General features: G+C 44.0%; 1 protein-coding gene across 1 annotated transcript; it reads right to left on the minus strand.

Moving 5' to 3' along the window:
* Positions 1 to 600: 600 nt before the first annotated feature.
* On the minus strand, positions 601 to 17,809 carry LOC306924073 (NACHT, LRR and PYD domains-containing protein 3-like; the record flags this gene model as incomplete). The annotated part of the gene is made up of 7 exons (XM_079502414.1): positions 601 to 1,134; positions 11,062 to 11,095; positions 11,571 to 11,720; positions 13,126 to 13,296; positions 14,549 to 14,719; positions 15,623 to 15,793; positions 15,960 to 17,809. 7 exons carry the CDS (start codon positions 17,807 to 17,809, stop codon positions 601 to 603), a joined length of 3,081 nt encoding a protein of 1,026 aa, XP_079358540.1.
* Between the last annotated feature and the right edge of the window lie 5,579 nt (positions 17,810 to 23,388).

The raw sequence follows: 23,388 nt of genomic DNA on the forward strand, positions 1-23,388 counted from the left end.
ACGGCATCAAGGCCCGCCAAAATACATTTTAGTTGACTAAATCAACTGTAGATTTAGCCGACTAAAATCTTTTGATATTTAGTCGACTAAAACTAGACTAACACTAAAACATTCCGGGTGACTAAAACTAAAATCAAAAACAACACTGGTCTCCTATGGAGGGGCGTCTGAAGCCTGTCCTGGTCGGGGTATCAGGGTGTAAAAACAAATCCATCCACTGTCTGATAAACTAAAGGACTTTGATGAATCACTATCATCCATTTGTCTGTGTTGAACTGATGGTCTTGCTTCTGATCAGGATCATCTGATCATGCTGGAAGTGTGAATTCAATTAAGGTTGAGTTATAATATTAATAATAATGCATCCTCCTGGGTGACAGCAGACTGCTGGGCGAGAGCTGGCGCTTTGGCATGGTGGGGGTCAGATCAACATATGGAGTGAATTCTGTACTGGCCACATATGGAGCGTGTCTTGAGTGTACAGGGTTTGATGAGGTCAGATCACTCTCAGAGTTACAGACCTGTTATGGTCATTCAGGGCTGTGTGTGTGTGCTGTGTGTGCATGAGTGCATCCAGGTCACATGGTGTTACTGTTCCTCCTAGATCTGACACAGAGACACTGACCCATAGCACATGAACCCAACACAGAGTGGTTCAGTGGAAGTGGTCTGGAAGGTGTGAAGGTGTGTCAGTGTGTTAGAGGACACTTTGTAGAAGGACAGAGTGCCAGCAGAGCAGTCCACGTACACTGCTACTCTGTTGGAGCGACGGAGACCGAGGACAGAGTCAGAGGGACGGACAGAGAGTTTAGTCCTCCTCCCATTGTGATAGACATAGTAACTGTTGTCATCATCATCACATTCCAGACTCCAGGACACGTTGTTGGATCCTAACCTAGCACCGGCTCCTCTCCTCTTGATTTCTCTGGTTGTCCCTGATATATAAACCCGTCCACTCCACTCTACCTCAGAGTAACACCGTCCAGTCAGAGTCTCTCTACACAGAACCTGGTCCCAGTAGGTAAATCTGTCTGGGTGATCTGGATAGTGCTGATCCTCTCTCACATTTGTCACCTTCCTGTAGTTCTCAGACAGAGAGAGTTCTCTGTATGCTGTGTTTGGATCCAGTGTGAGTTCACACACATCTGATGAGAGAACAACACACAACACAACACCACTTTACAATCACATACAACTTCATAATAATATACAACATTGAACTTATTAACCACTATGAGCACTGCTTCAAATAGTATTGAAAATGGCAGATCTACAAGCTCACAATGCATTGCGGTGCGTTGTGAGCTTGTAGATCTGCCATTTTCTGTATGATGTTCAGCTGCTGTATAATTACCTTGAATATATCTGGTTAATAATAACAACAACAACAACAACAACAACAACAACAATAAGATCTACAAGTTCACAGCACATGGTGATGGATGTACACTCACTATGTACGCACATACAATCATGCACGCACACACACACACACACACACACACACACACACACACACACACACACACACACACACACACACACACACAAACACTCATCAATAATAATGAAGGCACTCGATCTACAAGCTCAGATCGCAACACATTGGGGTTCAAATTGTTCAGAAACCACTATTTAAAAAATATCAGATCTATGCAGTGTGAGCTTGTAGATCTGCTATTTTCAGTAAAATGTTCACCTATAATGACGTGTCCAGAATGGAAATATATTAATAATAAATATATTGCATATAATAAATAAGATCTACAAGTTCACAACACATCACCATGCAGCACGCACGCACGCACGCAGGCACGCACGCACGCACGCACGCACGCACGCACGCACGCACGCACGCACGCACGCACGCACGCACGCAGGCAGGCAGGCTGGCAGGCAGGCAGGCACGCGCGCGCATGTGTGTAATAGGGCATTAACGACTTGAGATTTTTCCAAGTCGACTTGTCAGACAGTAAAGTCGAAGTTGAGTCGATTTATCGTTTTGTATGACGGGGGGGGGTTTAACAGGGGCTGGTGGAGGTGCACGCGCTCAAATACGGAGCATGTCAAACAAAGCACTGCGCACAGCCGCACACACACAGTGGCCTCTCCAATATGGCACAGTGTATGTATCATCTATATGGCAAAGCGCTGATTATCAAAACATAAAACTATAATAGTAAATACTAAACAGTGTGTGCGTCGCGCGTCCCCCGTGGGCCGCGTAGAGGCTCACGGCCCGGTCGCGAACAGTTTGTTGGGCCGCCGGCCACGGGGAAGAGAAAAGGAATAAAAAAGCCTCAAATTGGGCAGGCACTTTAGACCATGCGGCCGCTGACTCGGAGGGGGAAGTGAGGGCTGCCCCAGCCTGTGAGCTCGCAGATCAACGCTTCATGCAACGAATGTACCCGTACGTTTGTTCTATTAAAGGGTAGATCGCTACCGTTTAGGGGCTCAGCAGCCCCCCAAACGGTGGCGGATCTACCCTTTATAGAACGAACGTACCGATATGCTGTGAGCTTAGCCTGTTGCTAACGTGACCCCCCTTCTCTCTCTCTCTCTCTCTCTCTCTCTCCTCTCTCTCTCTCTCTCTCTCTCTCTAACGCGACTCTCTCTCTCTCTCTCTCTCTCTCTCTAACGCGACTCTCTCTCTCTCTCCCCCGTTGAAGTTGCAATAGTTGGATCACTCAACACAGACCAGAAAAGAGAACACAACATGAGAGGGGGCATCATTGGCACACAGTGCCAGCAGCAGCGCGCAGCACAGCGCAGCGGCCCGAGAACGCAATACAAAATATAACATTAACACTAGTGGCAGTCAGCCCGACCTTCAGAACACAATATAGAAGACATAGGTCTATATATTATCATCACAGCAGCCAGCAGCAGTTTGGCACATCATCAGAATACAATCTACATTACCTTCCATGTGAACCTTCTCCTCCTCCAACTCGATAACGTTCTCATGTTAGTTTGTTACTTATTTTCTGAGCCATGTAAATAAACAACAACCCGCACTGACCGGAGACGGAGAGGTTCATATGATGTGCCCCACGCATAAAGCTAAACCAGAAACAGGACAGTCATTGCGTCAGCACGGATGTAGCCTCGGAAAGCCAGACGTTTTATTTCCAGCAAGGAGGTGAGGGGGATATCGTTTGGGGATAAAGTTTCCGCGCTTCTATCTGTTACTTCTCTGACACAGCGCAGTTCAAACTTCAAATTCAGCCAGTCAATAGTGGGACACCGCGCGCTGAGAGCCACAGATGCAGTTGGTTTTTAATGAAGGGCGCGTTCTGAATGCAATGCAAACTAATAGGCGAGTGCGCTCCGGTCGAGTCCGGTGCATATGCAAAGGGAAATAATGACTTCTGTCCGTGACAATAATCAATGCTACAGTTTGAATTCTGTACACACGCACACATAGCAAAAAATATGATATGGGGAAACTTTTTTTTTATATAGGAACATTGCGGTTGCCATCTGGCCACTCTACCCCCACACACACACACACACACACACACACACACAGGGGCAGCAGTGGCTCAGGGGTAGAGTGGCCAGATGGCAACCACAATGTTCCTATAGTTCGAACCCGGGCTCCCCCAGAGTTAGTGTCAAAGTGTCCTTGAGCAAGACTCTGAACCCTAATTGCTCCAGATGTGCAGGTTGGTGCCTTGCATGGTTTCCTAATCCTCAACCATTGGTGTATGTGTGTGTGTGTGTGTGTGTGTGTGTGTGTGTGTGTGTGTGTGTGTGTGTGTGTGTGTGTGTGTGTGTGTGTGTGTGTGTGTGTGTGTGTGTGTGTGTGAATGGGTGAATGTAATGCACAATCCATGTAAAGGTGTGTGGATGTGTGTGTGAATGGGTGAATGTAATGCACAATCTATGTAAAGGTGTGTGAATGGGTGAATGTAATGCACAATCTATGTAAAGGTGTGTGAATGGGTGAATGTAATGCACAATATATGTAAAGGTGTGTGAATGTCTGTGTGAATGGGTGAATGTAATGCACAATCTATGTAAAGGTGTGTCAATGTGTGTGTGAATGGGTGAATGTAATGTAATGCACAATCCATGTAAAGGTGTGTGGATGTGTGTGTGAATGGGTGAATGTAATGCACAATCCATGTAAAGGTGTGTGGATGTGTGTGTGAATGGGTGAATGTAATGCACAATCTATGTAAAGGTGTGTGGATGTGTGTGAATGTAATGCACAGTCTAACTATAAATGTGCCGTGTGTATGTATGTGTGTGTGTGTGTGTGTGTGTGTATGTGTGTGTTTGTGCGCGTGTGTGCATGTGTGCGTGTGTGCGTGTGTGCGTGTGTGCGGTTGTAATGCACGTAACTCGAGAACCGTTTGACCCACCGACTTCAAATTCAACACACACACACACACACACACACACACACACACACACACACACACACACACACACACACACACACACACACACACACACACACACACAGGGGCAGCAGTGGGTCAGGGGTAGAGTGGCCGGATGGCAACCGCAATGTTCCTAGTTCGAACCCGGGCTCCCCCAGAGTTAGTGTCAAAGTGTCCTTGAGCAAGACTCTGAACCCTAATTGCTCCAGATGTGCAGGTTGGTGCCTTGCATGGTTTCCTAATCCTCAACTATTGGTGTATGAATGTGTGTGTGAATGGGTGAATGTAATGCACAATCTATGTAAAGGTGTGTGAATGTGTGAATGTAATGCACAATCTATGTAAAGGTGTGTGAATGGGTGAATGTAATGCACAATCTATGTAAAGGTGTGTGAATGGGTGAATGTAATGCACAATCTATGTAAAGGTGTGTGAATGGGTGAATGTAATGCACAATCCATGTAAAGGTGTATGAATGTGTGTGTGAATGGGTGAATGTAATGCACAATCTATGTAAAGGTGTGTGAATGGGTGAATGTAATGCACAATCTATGTAAAGGTGTGTGAATGGGTGAATGTAATGCACAATCTATGTAAAGGTGTGTGAATGGGTGAATGTAATGCACAATCTATGTAAAGGTGTGTGAATGTGTGTGTGAATGGGTGAATGTAATGCACAATCTATGTAAAGGTGTGTGAATGGGTGAATGTAATGCACAATCTATGTAAAGGTGTGTGAATGTGTGTGTGAATGGGTGAATGTAATGCACAATCTATGTAAAGGTGTGTGAATGGGTGAATGTAATGCACAATCTATGTAAAGGTGTGTGTGAATGGGTGAATGTAATGCACAATCTATGTAAAGGTATGTGAATGGGTGAATGTAATGCACAATCTATGTAAAGGTGTGTGAATGTAAAATGGTAAATGGTGCATTTATATAGCGCCTTTATCCAAGGCGCTTTACATTCACCCATTCACACACATACACGGATTGCGGCGGAAGCCATGCAAGGTACAAACCAGCACATCGGGAGCAATTTGGGGTTCAGTGTCTTGCCCAAGGACACTTCGACATGTAGACAGGAGGAGCCGGGATTCGAACCGCCGACCCATGGATCATTGGACGACCTGCTCTACCTCTTGAGCCACAGTCGCTGTGTGTGAATGGGTGAATGTAATGCACACTCTATGTAAAGGTGTGTGAATGTCTGTGTGAATGTAATGCACAATCTATGTAAAGGTGTATGAATGTGTGTGAATGTAATGCACAATCTAACTATAAATGTGCCACTTCTTTGTCTGTGTGCGTGTGCGTGTGCGTGTGTGTGCGCGTGCATGCGTGCGTGCGCGTGCGTGCGTGCGTGCGTGCGTGCGTGCGTGCGTGCGTGCGTGCGTGCGTGTGTGTGTGTGCTCTTGTAATGCAGTCTGTGAGACACACCGTTGTCCAGAAACACCACAAAAGGCTCTGGTCAGGCTCTCCCCTCACCTGTGCAATTTCCAACCTCTGCCTCAACCAATTGATTGCCATGGCAACCCCACACCTGACAATTGATTGTCAGGTTGACTTAACCAGTCCACTTTTCACAGTCAGTTTGCACTCTTCGGGCACAGGCAGACAGACAGAGGCAGACAGACAGATACAGAAATCTCCATATACAGTATGGGCACAAAAGGGACACAGCCAGATAGTTAAAACGGGTGCTATGACAAGTTGACAGCGGGTATTATTAGTAGAGATGTCCCGATACTGTATCGGAAAAGTATCGGATCGGCCCTAATTTGGTCATATCGGGTCATATCGGTATCGGCAAATATGCTAGTGTCACCACAGATCCGACACAGGGGTAAGGGTTGACACTATGGCAGGTAAATAAAATGTTGGGGCATGTGGAGTTTGCTTTGGAGTTTCCCAAACTGCAAGTGCAAGTGTTGTGTTTATAGCAGACTCCTCAGTCTGCTATAAACAAACACGAGATACAATAGCTAGATAGCTATAAACACTCAGTTTAAACACTATTCCCAGACGGTGGACTTCAAAACTAAATATTTCAACAAACAGACACGCACTCACGCATGCACGCGCGCGCACACGCACACACCTATTAAATGTGTGACCTATAATAACATGAGGACGCACGCACGCACGCACGCACGCACGCACGCACGCACGCACAGATATACATCTATAAAAACATTTAATAATAGTGAATTTGTAATAGTTTGTCTCTATATTTCTGGGGACTTCTCTGCCTTTATTCGATAGTACAACTGACAGAGACAGGAAACAGGGGGTGAGTTGGGGAGTGACATGCAGTGAAGCCGTCACCAGGATTAGGAATTGAACCCCAGACCGGTCAGGAATCAGAGCCCATGTGGTACGTGTCTTTACCACTCGGCTATCAGTGCCCCGACAGGAAGCTATGGAGAGTATGCGCATGCTTAAAGTGAATGGCACATCGAGTGGCAAATCGAGTGGCAAAGCAACAGGCAAAGTGAGTTTAACATTGTTTAATGTTGTTTAATGCAATCAGATATGACTTTTCTGTGTGGATGTATGGGGCTGTCAAGGCCAGAAAGTAGTTTTTGCCACTCAGTAGGCGTTCCTGCATAACTTCCTGGTTTGATGATGATGTCACGCGCATACCCTCTATTGATGGACATTGTCAAAATAAAAGCCTCAGATAGTCTGTGTTTTAACCCATTCAGGACGGGAACCCCTTTTGGTGTTTTATGCATTATGTTATACTTTTTGAAATTATATATCGTGAAAATGTGGTGCAAATCTTTGAATATATATTGCTCCATATATGAGGACGACGGCGACATCCAGCACTGACATCAGGCTAATGTAGAAACCTCATAAATGGGTATACACGTTTGCCATCGTCATCATGACACGCACCCAGTAAGAACCTTAAGTACAATCCGAAAAGTTAATGCACAATCTATGTAAAGGTGTGTGAATGGGTGAATGTAATGCACAATCTATGTAAAGGTGTGTGAATGTCTGTGTGAATGGGTAAATGTAATGCACAATCTATGTAAAGGTATGTGAATGTGTGTGTGAATGGGTGAATGTAATGCACAATCTAACTATAAATGTGCCACGTCTTTGTCTGTCTGTCTGTCTGTCTGTGTGTGTGTGTGTGTGTGTGTGTGTGTGTGTGTGTGTGTGTGTGTGTGTGTGTGTGTGTGTGTGTGTGTGTGTGTGTGTGTGTGTGTGTGTGTGTGTGTGTGTGTGTGTGCTCTTGTAATGGACGTAACCCGAGAACCGTTTGACCCACCGACTTCAAATTCGAAACACGCATTACACACCCCCACAGGGATTGCAGTGACCAGCCTTGAGTCTGTGGGACACACCGTTGTCCAGAAACACCACAAAAGGCTCTGGTCAGGCTCTCCCCTCACCTGTGCAATTTCCAGCCTCTGCCTCAACCAATTGATTGCCATGGCAACCCCACACCTGACAATTGATTACTTAACCAGTCCACTTTTCACAGTCAGTTTGCACTCTTCAGGCACAGGCAGACAGACAGAGGCAGACAGACAGATACAGAGATCTCCATATACAGTATGGGCACAAAAGGGACACAGACAGATAGTTAAAACGGGTGCTATGACAAGTTGACAGCGGGTATTATTAGTAGAGATGTCCCGATACTGTAAGTATCAGATCGGCCCTAATTTGGTCATATCGGGTCATATCGGTATCGGCAAATATGCTAGTGTCAACACAGATCCGACACAGGGGTAAGGGTTGACACTATGGCAGGTAAATAAAATGTTGGGGCAAGTGGAGTTAGCTTTGGAGTTGCCCAAACTGCAAGTGTTGCCCAAACTGCAAGTGTTGTGTTTATAGCAGACTCCTCAGTCTGCTATAAACAAACACGAGATACAATAGCTAAACACTATTCCCAGATGGTGGACTTCAAAACAAAATATTTCAACAAACACACACACGCACGCACGCATGCACGCGCGCGCACACGCACATGCACACACCTATTAAATGTGTGACCTATAACATGAGGACGCACGCACGCACGCACACACGCACACACACACACAGAGATACATCTATAAAAACATTTAATCGTTTACCCGCCAGGAACATAGGAATATTAACACGTAGAATCTTGTAGCCTGCCACAAACGGAAAAGCCGTTTTAACAGCGATGTATTCATTAATGCATGTTTTAATACGATCGTATCGAAATCTACCGTCCGTTAGCTTTGTTATGCTTCTGACACAATGGGCGCGGCCATTTTGAAAATGCGCGCGCATCCACTAACATTGCCGGCTCTGTTTTCAGACGGCTTTATCTCACAGAAGCGACATTGCAGAGGACGCTTTGTCCCAGACAAGCGTTTTCAACGGCCTGTAGCAGGCGCTGTGATACTCGCGGTCCACTTTTTCCACCACCGACCGAGAGAACGAGCACCAGCTTCGTCAACACACACGGAATGGTTTCATAGTAAAATGCGATACGGATATTTGGCTCTTCAAAGTAAGTGTCACGCGTGATTAAACCATGGCAATACGCAATCGAGGGATTAATTAATGGCGGCAGGCTAAGAGTTAATAATAGTGAATTTGTAATAGTTTGTCTCTATATTTCTGGGGACTTCTCTGCCTTCAAAACTAAATATTTCAACAAACAGACACGCACGCACGCATGCACGCGCGCGCGCACACGCACATGCACACACCTATTAAATGTGTGACCTATAATAACATGAGGACGCACGCACGCACGCACGCACGCACGCACGCACGCACGCACACGCACACACGCACACGCACACACGCACACACACACAGATATAAAAACATTTAATAATAGTGAATTTGTAATAGTTTGTCTCTATATTTCTGGGGACTTCTCTGCCTTTATTCGATAGTACAACTGACAGAGACAGGAAACAGGGGGTGAGTTGGGGCGTGACATGCAGTGAAGCCGTCACCAGGATTAGGAATTGAACCCCAGACCGGTCAGGAATCAGAGCCCATGTGGTACGTGTCCTTACCACTCGGCTATCAGTGCCCCGACAGGAAGCTATTGATGGACATTGTCAAAATAAAAGCCTCAGATAGTCTGTGTTTTAACCCATTCAGGACGGGAACCCCTTTTGGTGTTTTATGCATTATGTTATACTTTTTGAAATTATATATCATGAAAATGTGGTGCAAATCTTTGAATATATATTGCTCCATATATGAGGACGACGGCGACATCCAGCACTGACATCAGGCTAATGTAGAAACCTCATATATGGGTATACACGTTTGGCATCGTCATCATGACTTGATTGCTTATATTATGTTTAGATCTCTTTAAGAGTATTGTACCTCCTAAGGTAAACAAACCAGTGGTTGTACTGATAAACTGTATTTAAAAAAGTCCAAAGACGGTGAAAGTAGCCGATATACAAGCTCTCAACGCGTCATGATGCAACACGTTGCGAGCTTGTAAATTGGCTTTGTGGCTATTCGTCGTAGGTCTTAGGGGTGGCTGTAGCGGAGGCTTTCACCTAGAGCTCCATATATGAGGACGACGGCGACATCCAGCACTGACATCAGGCTAATGTAGAAACCATCATATATGGGGATACACGTTTTGGCATCGTCATCATGACACGCACCCAGTAAGAACCTTATATAAGTAGAATCAGTATAAGTATACAGAGGTTTAGGGGAAGTTTAGAAGTGTAGGGGATCTAGCAGCATTTGCTACGAGAGACTCCGTCACCTTCCGTACGAGACAGGACATCTGGCCTTACATCCCAGATATCCTCAGCGATATCTGGCCTTACAACCCAGATATCCTCACTTATTTCTGGCCTTACAACCCAGATATCCTCAGCGATATCTGGCCTTACAACCCAGATATCCTCTGCGATATCTGGCCTTACAACCAAGATATCCTCACTGATATCTGGCCTTACATCCCAGATATCCTTAGCGATATCTGGCCTTACAACCCAGATATCCTCGGCGATATCTGGCCTTACAACCAAGATATCCTCAGCGATATCTGGCCTTACAACCAAGATATTCTCAGCGATATCTGGCCTTACAACCAAGATATTCTCAGCGATATCTGGCCTTACAACCAAGATATTGTTGTGTTAAAAGTTTCAGCAACCCCGATACGTTCTAATCGGACACCACTGCGGCAGGGCCTAGCCCAGACAACCAGCACTAGTTTGAGCTAATTTTATATGGTCCTCTTAAGTGGTTGAGACTCTTAAATAAATGTCTCACTAATAGTTAATGTTCCTTTAACTATTTAAGCCCACATCAACAGTTGTTTGATTAGAAAGAGGCTGTCTTTAACTAAATCACTTCTGTTTGGTGGGCTCTTACAGGCCAGGGAGTTTACATTCAGAGAGGAAGTGCTGAAAGCTTTGAGACGCACAGTAGGTACTTAGTGTATATTTCTAGAATCCTATATGTGGACACCATAGGTAGGCAGAGTTCACCCAAATCTACATTGTGTTTAGTAATAAACCCCAGGAAATATAATGCATGTTTTGGTTAATATAAACACATTACAGTTATGTTAAGTGAAAGTGACATGCTGTATATGAGCTGTTCATACATAGCAGGATGTTGTGCTTCTTTGATTTAATGAATAGAACAGAATAAACACTTACACTTCCTCACACCTGGTCTCAGCCTGCACTCTCCACTGTGGTCACTGTGGGTGAAGGAGAGACAAAGATAATAAGATAATAGAAACAATAATGATAGATAATTATGCATTTATTAAACATTAAATGCTACTATACAGCCCCCTTTTGGTGTTTTAAGCATTATGTTATACATTAGCTGTTGAAAAATAGCAGACAACGAGTGCCGCGCTACGAGCTTGTAGATCTGCTATTTTTGAAAATTGTGAAAATGTGGTGCAAATTTGGAATATATATTGTTTCAGAACGAAAGTTAAAATCTTTGCTTCTGGGGGGGTCCCCTGGAACAACATATTTTCAGATGGGGGTCGGCGGCCAAATACATACAATTTTTGGGGTCCTTGACATGAAATAGTTTGAGAACCACTGACATAGAAACAGGGTTTTCTGAATACTATGAAAACTAGAATCTAGTGTCAGGTCTAAATGGCTTAAACAACAACTAGGCACATTTACACTGACTGGCATCAAGTCTGTCCATACCTGAGAGTCTTCAGTTGTCCAGCAGAGGGCAGCGTCTCTTGGTCTCCTGGGTGATTGTAGCTCAAGTCCAACACTTTTAGGTGGGAGTTGGATCTCAGAGCTGAGACCAGATAAGAACAACCTTCCTTTGAGACCATGCAGGCTGACAACCTGCACACACGCACACACACGCACGCACACACACACACACACACACACACACACACACACACACACACACACACACACACACACACACACACACACACACACACACACACACACACACACACACACACACACACACACACACACACACGTTTTTTCATGTCATATGAAAGCAGGGAATCATAGCTTCAAATTGACAGTTTGACCCACCATTTTTGGAGATATGGCTTAAGTAATGTCTTGCAGAAAACAGCGAAAACAGGCTTGAAATGTTCACTTCTGTGGTCTCTAACATTACACCTAGCTACATGTTTAAGCATTTATTTCATTTTTACATGTCGATTTCAGCTCTGACATTTATTTGAGACATGCTCTAGTCTAGTATGTGAAGAGTTTGCCTGTGCTATTAACTCATTTTGGATACAAATAAATAAATAAATACATACATTTCTCATCTCCTAACCCTAACCCTAACCAATTGACTGTCTCTGTATCAAAAATAGTCACACATAACCATTCAGGTCCCCAGATTATGATTGTATACCTTAAAATTAGCAATGATTTGTGCTACAATATTACTAGTTTCATATTTATTATAGTAGGTTATTGGGCTCTGTTGGGCCCTCAGGTGACAGAGGGGTACAGTAACTGTTCATATTTATTATAGTATGTTATTGGGCTCTGTTGGGCCCTCAGGTGACAGAGGGGAACATTAACTGTTCACCATCACAGAGTCTGGGGTTTGAATCCATTGTGGTTCAGACAGCTTACTCAGCATCTACACAAACACAGCTGTGCATGCTTGGGGGAGGGAAGCGAACATTGTCACGGGGTGCACACGCAGATCCGACACACCAAAGGTCCGAAGCGCGGGGACATGCGATGCGATGCAAAAATGTGATGGTCTGACATGCGCTGCTCCTGTGCTTGCGATTATGGTTAGGTTAGGGATTGAGGTTTCGGATCAATAGTATGTCGGAACTAAAGCCTGTACTAGTCTGTACTAGTCTACACTGTGCTAGTCACTGGCAGGTAAGGTGACAGCAGTCGTACAAATACAGAAATGTGTGTGGAGCAGCAGCACGAATGCATGACTTGAGGGGGAACACACGTATGTATGTATGTATGTATGTATGTATGTATGTATGTATGTATGTATGTATGTATGTATGTATGTATGTATGTATGTATGTATGTATGTATGTATGTATGTATGTATGTATGTATGTATGTATGTATGTATGTATGTATGTATGTATGTATGTATGTATGTATATGCAAGTACCAGGCTCGGTTCTACTTGTTAATCGTTTTAATGCTAAGAAGTAATCATCTTCGCGAAGTATATAAATGAATCAGGGCAAACTCCATGTGTGGTTACACCAGGATAATTGTCAGGCATACAAACCTGAGGGTCTCCAGTTTACAGTGTGGACTCCTCAGTCCAAGACACAGATTTTGTATGCCCAAATCCTGCAGATCGTTGTTGCTCATGTCCAATTCTATTAGACTGCAGTTGGAGCTGAGAATTGATGCCAACTCCACACAGCATCGCTCTGAGAGGTTACAGCCACTCAGCCTGAAGAAAGAGAAGTGATAAAAATCAATGAGACCAGATAAGAACAACCTTCCTTTGAGAGCATGCAGCCTGACAACCTGCACGCACGTGCACGCACACACACGCACGCACGCCACCGAGTGGCGCGCTACAAGCTTGTAGGTCTGCTATTTTGAAAAATCGAAGAACGACTGACATAGAAACAGCTTTTTCAGAAAACTGTCAGGATGTAGAAGACATTTTTAGAATCTGATCTCAGGTGAAAATGGGTTAAGTAATGTCTTGCAGAAAACAGCGAAAACAGGCTTGAAAGTAACTGTTCATATTTATTATAGTAGGTTATTGGGCTCTGTTGGGCCCTCAGGTGACAGAGGGGTACAGTAACTGTTCATATTTATTATAGTAGGTTATTGGGCTCTGTTGGGCCCTCAGGTGACAGAGGGGTACAGTAACTGTTCATATTTATTATAGTAGGTTATTGGGCTCTGTTGGGCCCTCAGGTGACAGAGGGGTACAGTAACTGTTCATATTTATTATGGTAGGTTATTGGGCTCTGTTGGGCCCTCAGGTGACAGAGGGGTACAGTAACTGTTCATATTTATTATAGTAGTTTATTGGGCTCTTTTGGGCCCTCAGGTGACAGAGGGGTACAGTAACTGTTCATATTTATTATAGTAGGTTATTGGGCTCTGTTGGGCCCTCAGGTGACAGAGGGGTACAGTAACTATTCACCATCACAGAGTCTGGGGTTTGAATCCATTGTGGTTCATACAGCTTACTCAGCATCTACACAAACACAGCTGTGCATGCTTGGGGGAGGGAAGCGGACATTGTCACTGTGCTAGTCATTGGCAGGTAAGGTGACAGCAGTCGTACAAATACAGAAATGTCTGCGGAGGATTAAGTAGCACGAATGCATGACTTGTGAGGGGGAACGCACGCACGCAGGCACGCATGCACGCACGTATGTATGTATGTATGTATGTATGTATGTATGTATGTATGTATGTATGTATGTATGTATGTATGTATGTATGTATGTATGTATGTATGTATGTATGTATGTATGTATGTATGTATGTATGTATGTATGTATGTATGTATGTATGTATGTATGTATGTATGTATGTATGTATGTATAAGCAAGTACCAGGCTCGGTTCTACTTGTTAATCCTTCTACTGCTAAGAAGTAATCATCTTCGCGAAGTATATAAATGAATCAGGGCAAACTCCATGTGTGGTTACACCAGGATAATTGTCAGGCATACAAACCTGAGGGTCTCCAGTTTACAGTGTGGACTCCTCAGTCCAAGACACAGATTTTGTATGCCCAAATCCTGCAGATCGTTGTTGCTCATGTCCAATTCTATTAGACTGCAGTTGGAGCTGAGAATTGATGCCAACTCCACACAGCATCGCTCTGAGAGGTTACAGCCACTCAGCCTGAAGAAAGAGAAGTGATAAAAATCAATGAGACCAGATAAGAACAACCTTCCTTTGAGAGCATGCAGCCTGACAACCTGCACGCACGTGCACGCACACACACGCACGCACGCCACAAGTGGCGTGCTACAAGTTTGTAGGTCTGCTATTTTGAAAAATTGAAGAACGACTGACATAGAAACAGCTTTTTCAGAAAACTGTCAGGATGTAGAAGACATTTTTAGAATCTGATCTCAGGTCAAAATGGGTTAAGTAATGTCTTGCAGAAAACAGCGAAAACAGGCTTGAAAGTAACTGTTCATATTTATTATAGTAGGTTATTGGGCTCTGTTGGGCCCTCAGGTGACAGAGGGGTACAGTAACTGTTCATATTTATTATAGTAGGTTATTGGGCTCTGTTGGGCCCTCAGGTGACAGAGGGGTACAGTAACTGTTCATATTTATTATAGTAGGTTATTGGGCTCTGTTGGGCCCTCAGGTGACAGAGGGGTACAGTAACTGTTCATATTTATTATAGTAGTTTATTGGGCTCTTTTGGGCCCTCAGGTGACAGAGGGGTACAGTAACTGTTCATATTTATTATAGTAGGTTATTGGGCTCTGTTGGGCCCTCAGGTGACAGAGGGGTACATTAACTGTTCACCATCACAGTCTGGGGTTTGAATCCATTGTGGTTCATCCAGCTTACTCAGCATCTACACAAACGCATGCATGACTTGCCAGGGGGAACACACGCACGCACGCATGCACGTACGCACGCACGCACGCTGTATGTATGTATAAGCAAGTACCAGGCTCGGTTCTACTTGTTAATCGTTCTACTGCAGTAATCATATTCGTATATAAATGAATCAGGGCAAACTCCATGTGTGGTTACGCCAGGATAATTGTCAGGCATACAAACCTGAGGGTCTCCAGTTTACAGTGTGGACTCCTCAGTCCAAAACATAGATGTTTTATGTCCAAAACCTGCAGATCGTTGTTGCTCATGTCCAATTCTATTAGACTGCAGTTGGAGCTGAGCATTGATGCTAACTCCACACAGCATCGCTCTGAGAGGTTACAGCCACTCAGCCTGAAGAAAGAGCAGTGGTAAAAATCTGTTTGTATTCTCTTTTTTCTTTTCCTGTAAAACCAATATCACATAATATATTAAGGAAGTATAAACAGCATTGAAATGGTGGTTATTTCCTATAGAACTGTGACATATTTTAAGTGTATTCAGTCTTCAGTTAACCTACAGAGCTCTGTTGGAGGCTTTGACCACTGGCAGCAGCCTCAGAAGAGCCTCTTCTGAGGAACCGTATTTCTTCAGGTCAAACACGTCCAGCTCCTTTCCTGATGACAGCAACATGAAGGCCAGAGCTGACCACTGAGCAGGAGAGACAGTGGACAGACTCCCTGAGGTCAGGTACTGTTGGATCTCCTCCTCTAGAGAATGATCACCCAACTCATTCAGACAGTGGAACAGATTGATTGTTCTCTCTGGAGAGAGATTCTTCCTGATTTTCTTCTTGATGTACTGGACAGTTTTCTGATTGGCCTGTGACCTATTTCCTGTATGTTCCAGCAGTCTTTGTAAGAGAGTCTGATTGGTCTCCGATGAGAGGCCCAGCAGGAAACGGAGGAACAAGTCCAGGTGTCCATTTGGACTCTTTAAGGCCTTGTCTACAGCACTCTGGTAGAGGTTGTTTAACTGTGGTCTAAACAGCTTTGACCACTTGGAGGTTGACAGTACATTGACGCCAGTGTTGGTGAATGTGTGAAAGACGTAAAGAGCAGCCAGAAACTCCTGGACGCTCAGATGGACAAAGCTGAACACCTTGTCCTTGTGCAACCCACCACGCACCTCTTTAAACGTCTGTGTGAACATGCCTGAGCACACTGCTGCATCATTGATATCAATGCCACACTCTTTCAGGTCTGCTTCATTGAAGATCAGGTTGCTTTTCTCCAGATGTTTATAAGCCAGTTTTCCCATTGACAGAATGGCGTGTGTGTTCTTAGCTGGACTCCAGTCATACTTGGTCTCTTTCTGTTTGGACTGAACCAGCATGAAGTGGATGTACATCTCGGGCAGGGTCTTTGGCAGCATTCCAGTCCCTTTTATTAAAATGTCCTTCAGAACTCCAGCAATGATCCAACAGAAGATTGGGATGTGACACATGATGTGGAGGATTCGTGATGTCTTGATGTGTGAGATGATTTTATTTGCCATGTTCTCATCACTGATTCTCTTCTTGAAGTACTCCTCCTTCTGGTCGTCAGTGAACCCTCTCAACTCTGTCACCCTGTCAACATACTTAGCAGGGATCTGATCGGCGGCTGCAGGTCGTGTGGTTATCCAGATGCGAGCTTTGGGAAGCAGGTTTCCCTTGATGAGATTTGTCAGCAGCATGTCCACTGACATTTTCTTTTCTACGTCAGTGCAGATCTCCCTTTTCTCGAATAGATGGCGTAGAGGAGTACAAAACTCATCCAGCCCATCGAGGATGAACATAACGTTAGACCCTTTTCCGCTGCAAATATCTGCCTTGTTGATTTCACCAAAAAAATCACGAAGAAGTTCCATCAAGCTGTATTTCATCTCCTTCTGCTTGACATTCAGCTCTCGGAAAGTGAATGGGAACAGGAAGAGGATATCCTGGTTGGCTATGTCATCTGCCCAGTCCTGAGCATACTTCTGAGTTAAGGCTGTTTTACCAGAGCCAGCCACTCCCTTCATCAGCACTGTTTTGATTTCAGCTTCCCCAGGTAAAGGTTTAGTGATGTCTAGAGACTTGATTGGTGTTTCTGGTCTGGATGTTTTTCTGGACACAGTTTCAATCTGGCTGACCTCATGTTCCTTGTTGACCTCTCCACTAGCTACCACTGTGACATTGACCTCTGTGAAGTCCTGGTTCAGAGGTGTTTCTTCTGGGTTTTCCTCAGGTCGTTTCCACTCAATCAGATACTGTCCCTCCTTCTTCAGAAAAGACTTGAGTAGTTGGGGAGTAAGGATTTCTAAATAACCAAAGAACAGAGGACACCAGTAAGTGCATGCTATGATAAATGTGGTCCTCAAATGAGTGGACTTGGTAATTATATTCATGGCTCTGCTGCTGTAGATGCTGAATTATGAATATTGCTGCTGAATCTTCCATGTGACGTCTTATTAATTATTATTTAAACTAGGCATAGAGCTGTCAATGTTTCTTGTAGAATTGATAAAAACAAAATGAGATGGAATTGTATTTCTGTTCTGACACTTTGTTTATTATAGGGGCATAAAACCCTATAGCCTATGTTAGTTTTCCACACCAGGTTAAGAACTACAGGGTAAAAACATGGCAGGCTACAGAAGTATACAGTGATGTAAGCAACACAGCTGCAGCTAATTAAATAAATAGTGCGTGTGTGTTAGATTTTAATTTGTGTGCCAATAATATCTATTGAAATTGCACATTGGCATGCCCTTGGCTATGGACACGCCTATGAAAATCTAAGGAAGTATGTGATGTCTTTCTTGCCTATCATTCTGTTACAGGATGTGATACAACTGACTTCAGTTGGAATTGTGCCAGTCTTTTTGCAACAGCTTGAGAACATTATCCTCTTCATGCAGAGAGTCATGTAACCCAGGAAAAGTGGGGAAGACGTGCATGTGGAAACGTGAATAAGAATGTATGAGCAACAGATGGTACATACATCTGGAGAGAATGTCTTCAGCAAGATATTGATTACTCAATGGCTGACAGACCATGATCTTGTCATAGTTTGCTTCTCCTGTTCACATTTTCCAACAAGCCTGGGCAGAAAAGCTCCCATAGGAAGTCAAAGTGTGGAGAGGAAGCTAATGATGAGAGCTCGGAAAGTCAAGAAAGAAGGACACAAAAGAATGTGGCCATGCCCGGGTGGGGCTTAAACACTCGGCTGATTGCTAATCAGAGCATGGCCACCACAGGTGATGTGTCTTTAGGCTCCATTCATTCTTAACTCTGGGGGAGCCCGGGTTGGAACTGGGAACCTTGTGGTTCCCATCCAGTCAATCTACCCCTGAACCACTGCCGCCCCGTATGGTCAGACTAAGACTGAAGAAGTCAAATAATGTATTAATTATGGCCTTAACAGGGATCTCACAGTTATACAAGGTATACCTCGTGTTTCTGAGTTCAGCAGGGAGACAGCAACAGGAAAGAAGCTGTCCTGAGCCTACTGGTACGGGAGCCATCCGGGCTGGGGTAATGCAAGGGGATCCTAGCCCCCTTTCTCTTCATCATAGTCCTGCACTATGCACTCAAGAAGGCCATCAGTGGACAAGAGCAGGATCTTGGCTTCACTCTAACACCAAGGAGGTCGAGATGACACCCCAAAGTAGTCCTGACAGATCTGGACTATGCAGACAACATCAGCCTGCTCTCTGACAACGTGCAGTGTTGGGTGTAACGGCGCTATTAATAACGGCGTTATGTAACGGACTACTTTCATTGGTAACGGAATAAAGTAACTACTTAGTTTTGCAATTTAGTAGTTAGTTACCTAGTTACATTTCCAAAAAAGTAATCCCGTTACTATAATGTGTCCCTGTTCATTTTGTTGGCAAGATTTAAAAAATAATAAAGCCCCGACTGCCCGCGGAGTCTATTTCTCCTGCCTTCTGTGTGAGTTATCCTTCCAAGCCCACTATACCATGTACTATACATCCTGCGTCTACTACATCCTGTAGTTCACTTAAGAAATAAAAGTATTGTTACAAGTAGATTTTATTTTGAAGAGGAAGTTGTTTCGGTTGTAGCCAGCTGCCATGACAGTCTAGTCGACTAGAAGTGCCGGGTGGTAGTGGAATAATAATAACAACAACATGCTTTTAGCCAAAGTTGACTTGACTTAAACAATGTAGGCTAAACACTTTGGAATTACGTTTAACATGGTATATCCTCGGTGGCGGCGTCATTAGGTGAGTACTAATTAATGAATTGTTAAGTTTCATAGTATCATTCATCATCAACAACAGGCTGTTGTTGTTGCCCCCCCAAAATGAACAGGTTACTGCCTACAGGATTCTCATTCTGTTACTGTCACTGCCTGCAAGGATGGCCGCCGTGCCATTGCTTATAAACTATCTAATTCATACGTGGGTCGTCGTGGGTCCACGTGGATTGTTGTTATTGTTCATGCGCCACGGCGCGCGGCGTGGAGAGGGCATCAGAGCGCAGCGCAACAGCCTAGTATGGCATATTGTAGTGTACTCTCTGCACTCTCTTTCTGTCCAGTCCTACGTGCCGATTGTGGCAAATTATATTCATTAATAAAGAGAGAGCTGTAAAGGGGATATTGTCTATGGTCAGTTCATGGTGTGTATCATTCTCGTTTTTAACCGGGCCGTGATAATGCGGCGCAATGACGGTAGGCAGTAGCCTAATACAATGTAACCAACTTGCGCAAGCATTCAAAAATGGGTTTTAATTGTCGGGTAACGGAAAATAACGGAAAATAATCTAACCTTTTACTTTTCTCAGAAGGTAATTTGTAACGGTAAGGGATTATTTTTATGGGCAGTAATCCAGTAACCTAACGACGTTACTTTCTAAAGTAACGATGCCCAACACTGCGTGCAGCAAACACAGGAACTCCTGACCAGAGTGGAGTCCGAGTGTGCCAACGTGGGCCTCAGGTTAAATGCCAAGAAAACTGAGGTTATCACCTATAAGATCTCACTGGATCATCAACCTCTGACAACAGGAGAAACTGTACTGAAGGAGGTCATGGATTTCAAGTACCTGGGCGTTGAGTTGACCAACCGAGCAGGATCTAAAAGTGAGGAAGTCACTTGCATGGAGGGCCCTGAATGGCATGACCAGTGTATGGAACTCCAATGTCCCCCGACAAATCAAACTCTTCTTCTATGCAAGGGTGGAATCTGTTCTCCTATATGGCAGCGAATGGTGGACCCTGAAGCCAACCCTGCAGAAGTCTCTAGACGGGTGCTACACCAGAATGCTGCGTGCAGTACTTAATTAACATCAGCAAGAGCGTGTTACCAACAATACCCTGTATGAGGGAATAATAGGGTGAGCCAGAAAGTAGCAGCCAGGAGAATGAGACTAGCAGGACACTGCCAAAGACATCAAGAGCTGCCAGCCAGCAAAGTAGTGCTGTGGGAACCAACACATGGGCATCGATCAAGAGGACGTCCAACATTAACATACGTGGATGTACTCAAGAAAGACGCAGGAGCGCAAAGCACCAACGAGCTGGCCAGATGTATGGAGAACCAGGATGACTGGAAGCGACGATGGAGGGCTCGTCTGAGGACGACCTAGAGAGAGTTGTGTGTGAAACACGAACGCAAGGACAACACAAGAGACGGTCGCGGCCACACAGCCAACTCAAGGTATGGCCACTGAGCCGACTTGGGGACCCAACGCAAGGACAACACAAGAGACGGTCACGGCCACACAGCCAACTCAAGGTACGGCCACGGAGCCGACTTGGGGACCCAACACAAGAGACGGTCACGGCCACACAGCCAACTCAAGGTACGGCCACGGAGCCGACTTGGGGACCCAACGCAGCTCCTCCAAGGAAAACAAACAAATTAACGGAGCTGAACGTGAATCCCCCCCACCGCCCACCCCTTTTTTTCCCTCACTGTATATGTTTCTTTTCCCTTTTTACCTCCTTTATGATGAATTCCTGTTCTGTCTATATAGAAGTGTCTATTTGTACGTCTATTTGTACGTCTCTAAATGTTTTTGATGATTTGAACATGGTGGACCCTATTGGAAACAAGTGTAATGCTTAATTGGGTCGTCCACTCACAGTTAACAGCCTTTGTATTGAGTTTGTGCTTGAAATGTACTGTAATTCTGCAAACTGTTAATAAATTCTTCAATCAATCAATCAATCAAATAAAAGTGTATCATCCATCCTCTCCATCATTAAGTCACAGTTAAAGCTGTGACTTTCATACTGCTCTCTAGGGTGTTTCATAACTCACCACTGTTAGCTGAGTCTTCTGATGGAAGTACAGCTCCTGCATAAGAAGAGGAGTAATGAAGTGAGCTCAGTGAGTTGACATAACATTCATGTAATTGGATTATTGTCATTATCTATGGGGCAAATACATTCATGTATTGCCAGTGGAACTATCACATGTTCCTGGTAAAAAATAATATTGAATGTGTCAACCTTTTCCCCAGTAAATATATTTCCAAAGATGCTATAATTAACCCATATGAACAAATCACAATATTAAGGTTCATAGGCCAACATAATATTTATGTTGAATGGCACAGAAAAATAGAAAATGCTAACTGAAATTAACCCATTCACCACCACTGGCGTAAATGTACGTCACATCCAATCCAGCGGTTAAGCGCCAATGACCTAAAGCTATGTTGCCTGGTCTGGTCTTTATAGTGGTTTATGATAGATCACACTCATGTGCTATATACTGTAGATTAGCTCTGGGTTATTAGGCTATAGACTCTATAGCACTCTATAGTATAGAGTAAACAGAAAATGAACCGGAAACGAGATGGCCACGCCCGTAAACATCAAGTTGGATCATGTTAAAGCTGTGACTTTCATACTGCTCTCTAGTGTTGTCAGTTAAATCAAATGTTTCATAACTCACCACTGTTAGCTGAGTCTTCTGATGGAAGTACAGCTCCTGCATAAGAAGAGGAGTTGACATAACAGTATGACATTCATGTAATAGGATTCTTGTCATAATCTATGGGACAAAGACGGTTTTTAAGGTAGACCACACCAATGCAACTCATACGGCATGTTAAGGGGGCATTTAGGTTTTTGTCACCATAGTAATTTAGTAAATGCTGCATCCATGGTTTGGAGAGGGCACTTTTCACCAACGGCCAAAAGGGCAGGGGCTGAAGCCCCCTTTCATGTCTATGTGTGCAGTGTGCACGTGTGTGATGGCGTATGTATGGGCTTGCAATCAGATTCAGCATTCTGTCGTGACTGTGTGGCCGTACCGTACCATTCGACTGTCAAATACCTAGCCAGACCAAGTTGTCAAGAAAGAGAGAAGGGTGTGACGTAGAGGTGGGCAAAAAAGATATATCGCAATATATCGCCACAATATTAAAATCAAATCGCAAAGTTATTTATTTATTTATTTAATATTTAAGACTAACCGTTATCTGGCTGCAAAGTAGTTTATTGAACTATACATTTGCTTAGAATTGTTTTCAAATATTCCAGTATAATAGTCTGTAGGGCTGTAGTCCATTTTAGTCCAGTTCTATAGTATAATAGTCTCAGTCTGTAGGGGTGTAGTCCATTTTAGTCCAGTTCTATAGTATAATAGTCTGTAGGGCTGTAATCCAGTTCTATAGTATAATAGTCTGTAGGGCTGTAGTCCATTGTAGTCCAGTTCTATAGTATAATAGTCTGTAGGGCTGTAGTCCATTGTAGTCCAGTTCTATAGTATAATAGTCTATAAGGCTGTAGTTCATTGTAGTGCAGTTCTATAGTATAATAGTCTGTAGGGCTGTAGTCCATTGTAGTCCAGGAAGAACTGACATTCTGTACTGTGATCCAACATCATGTTTATTATGTCCTCGACTTCATTAAAATAGGATCTGGGTGAATAATCTGTAAAGTTGCCCTTTAATTAATTTATTTCTGTGAATGTTTTCCTTTCTTGACAATGCATTGCATTAC

Source organism: Electrona antarctica (assembly GCF_951216825.1).
Source record: "Electrona antarctica genome assembly, chromosome: 5".
NCBI classification, from domain to species: domain Eukaryota; kingdom Metazoa; phylum Chordata; class Actinopteri; order Myctophiformes; family Myctophidae; genus Electrona; species Electrona antarctica.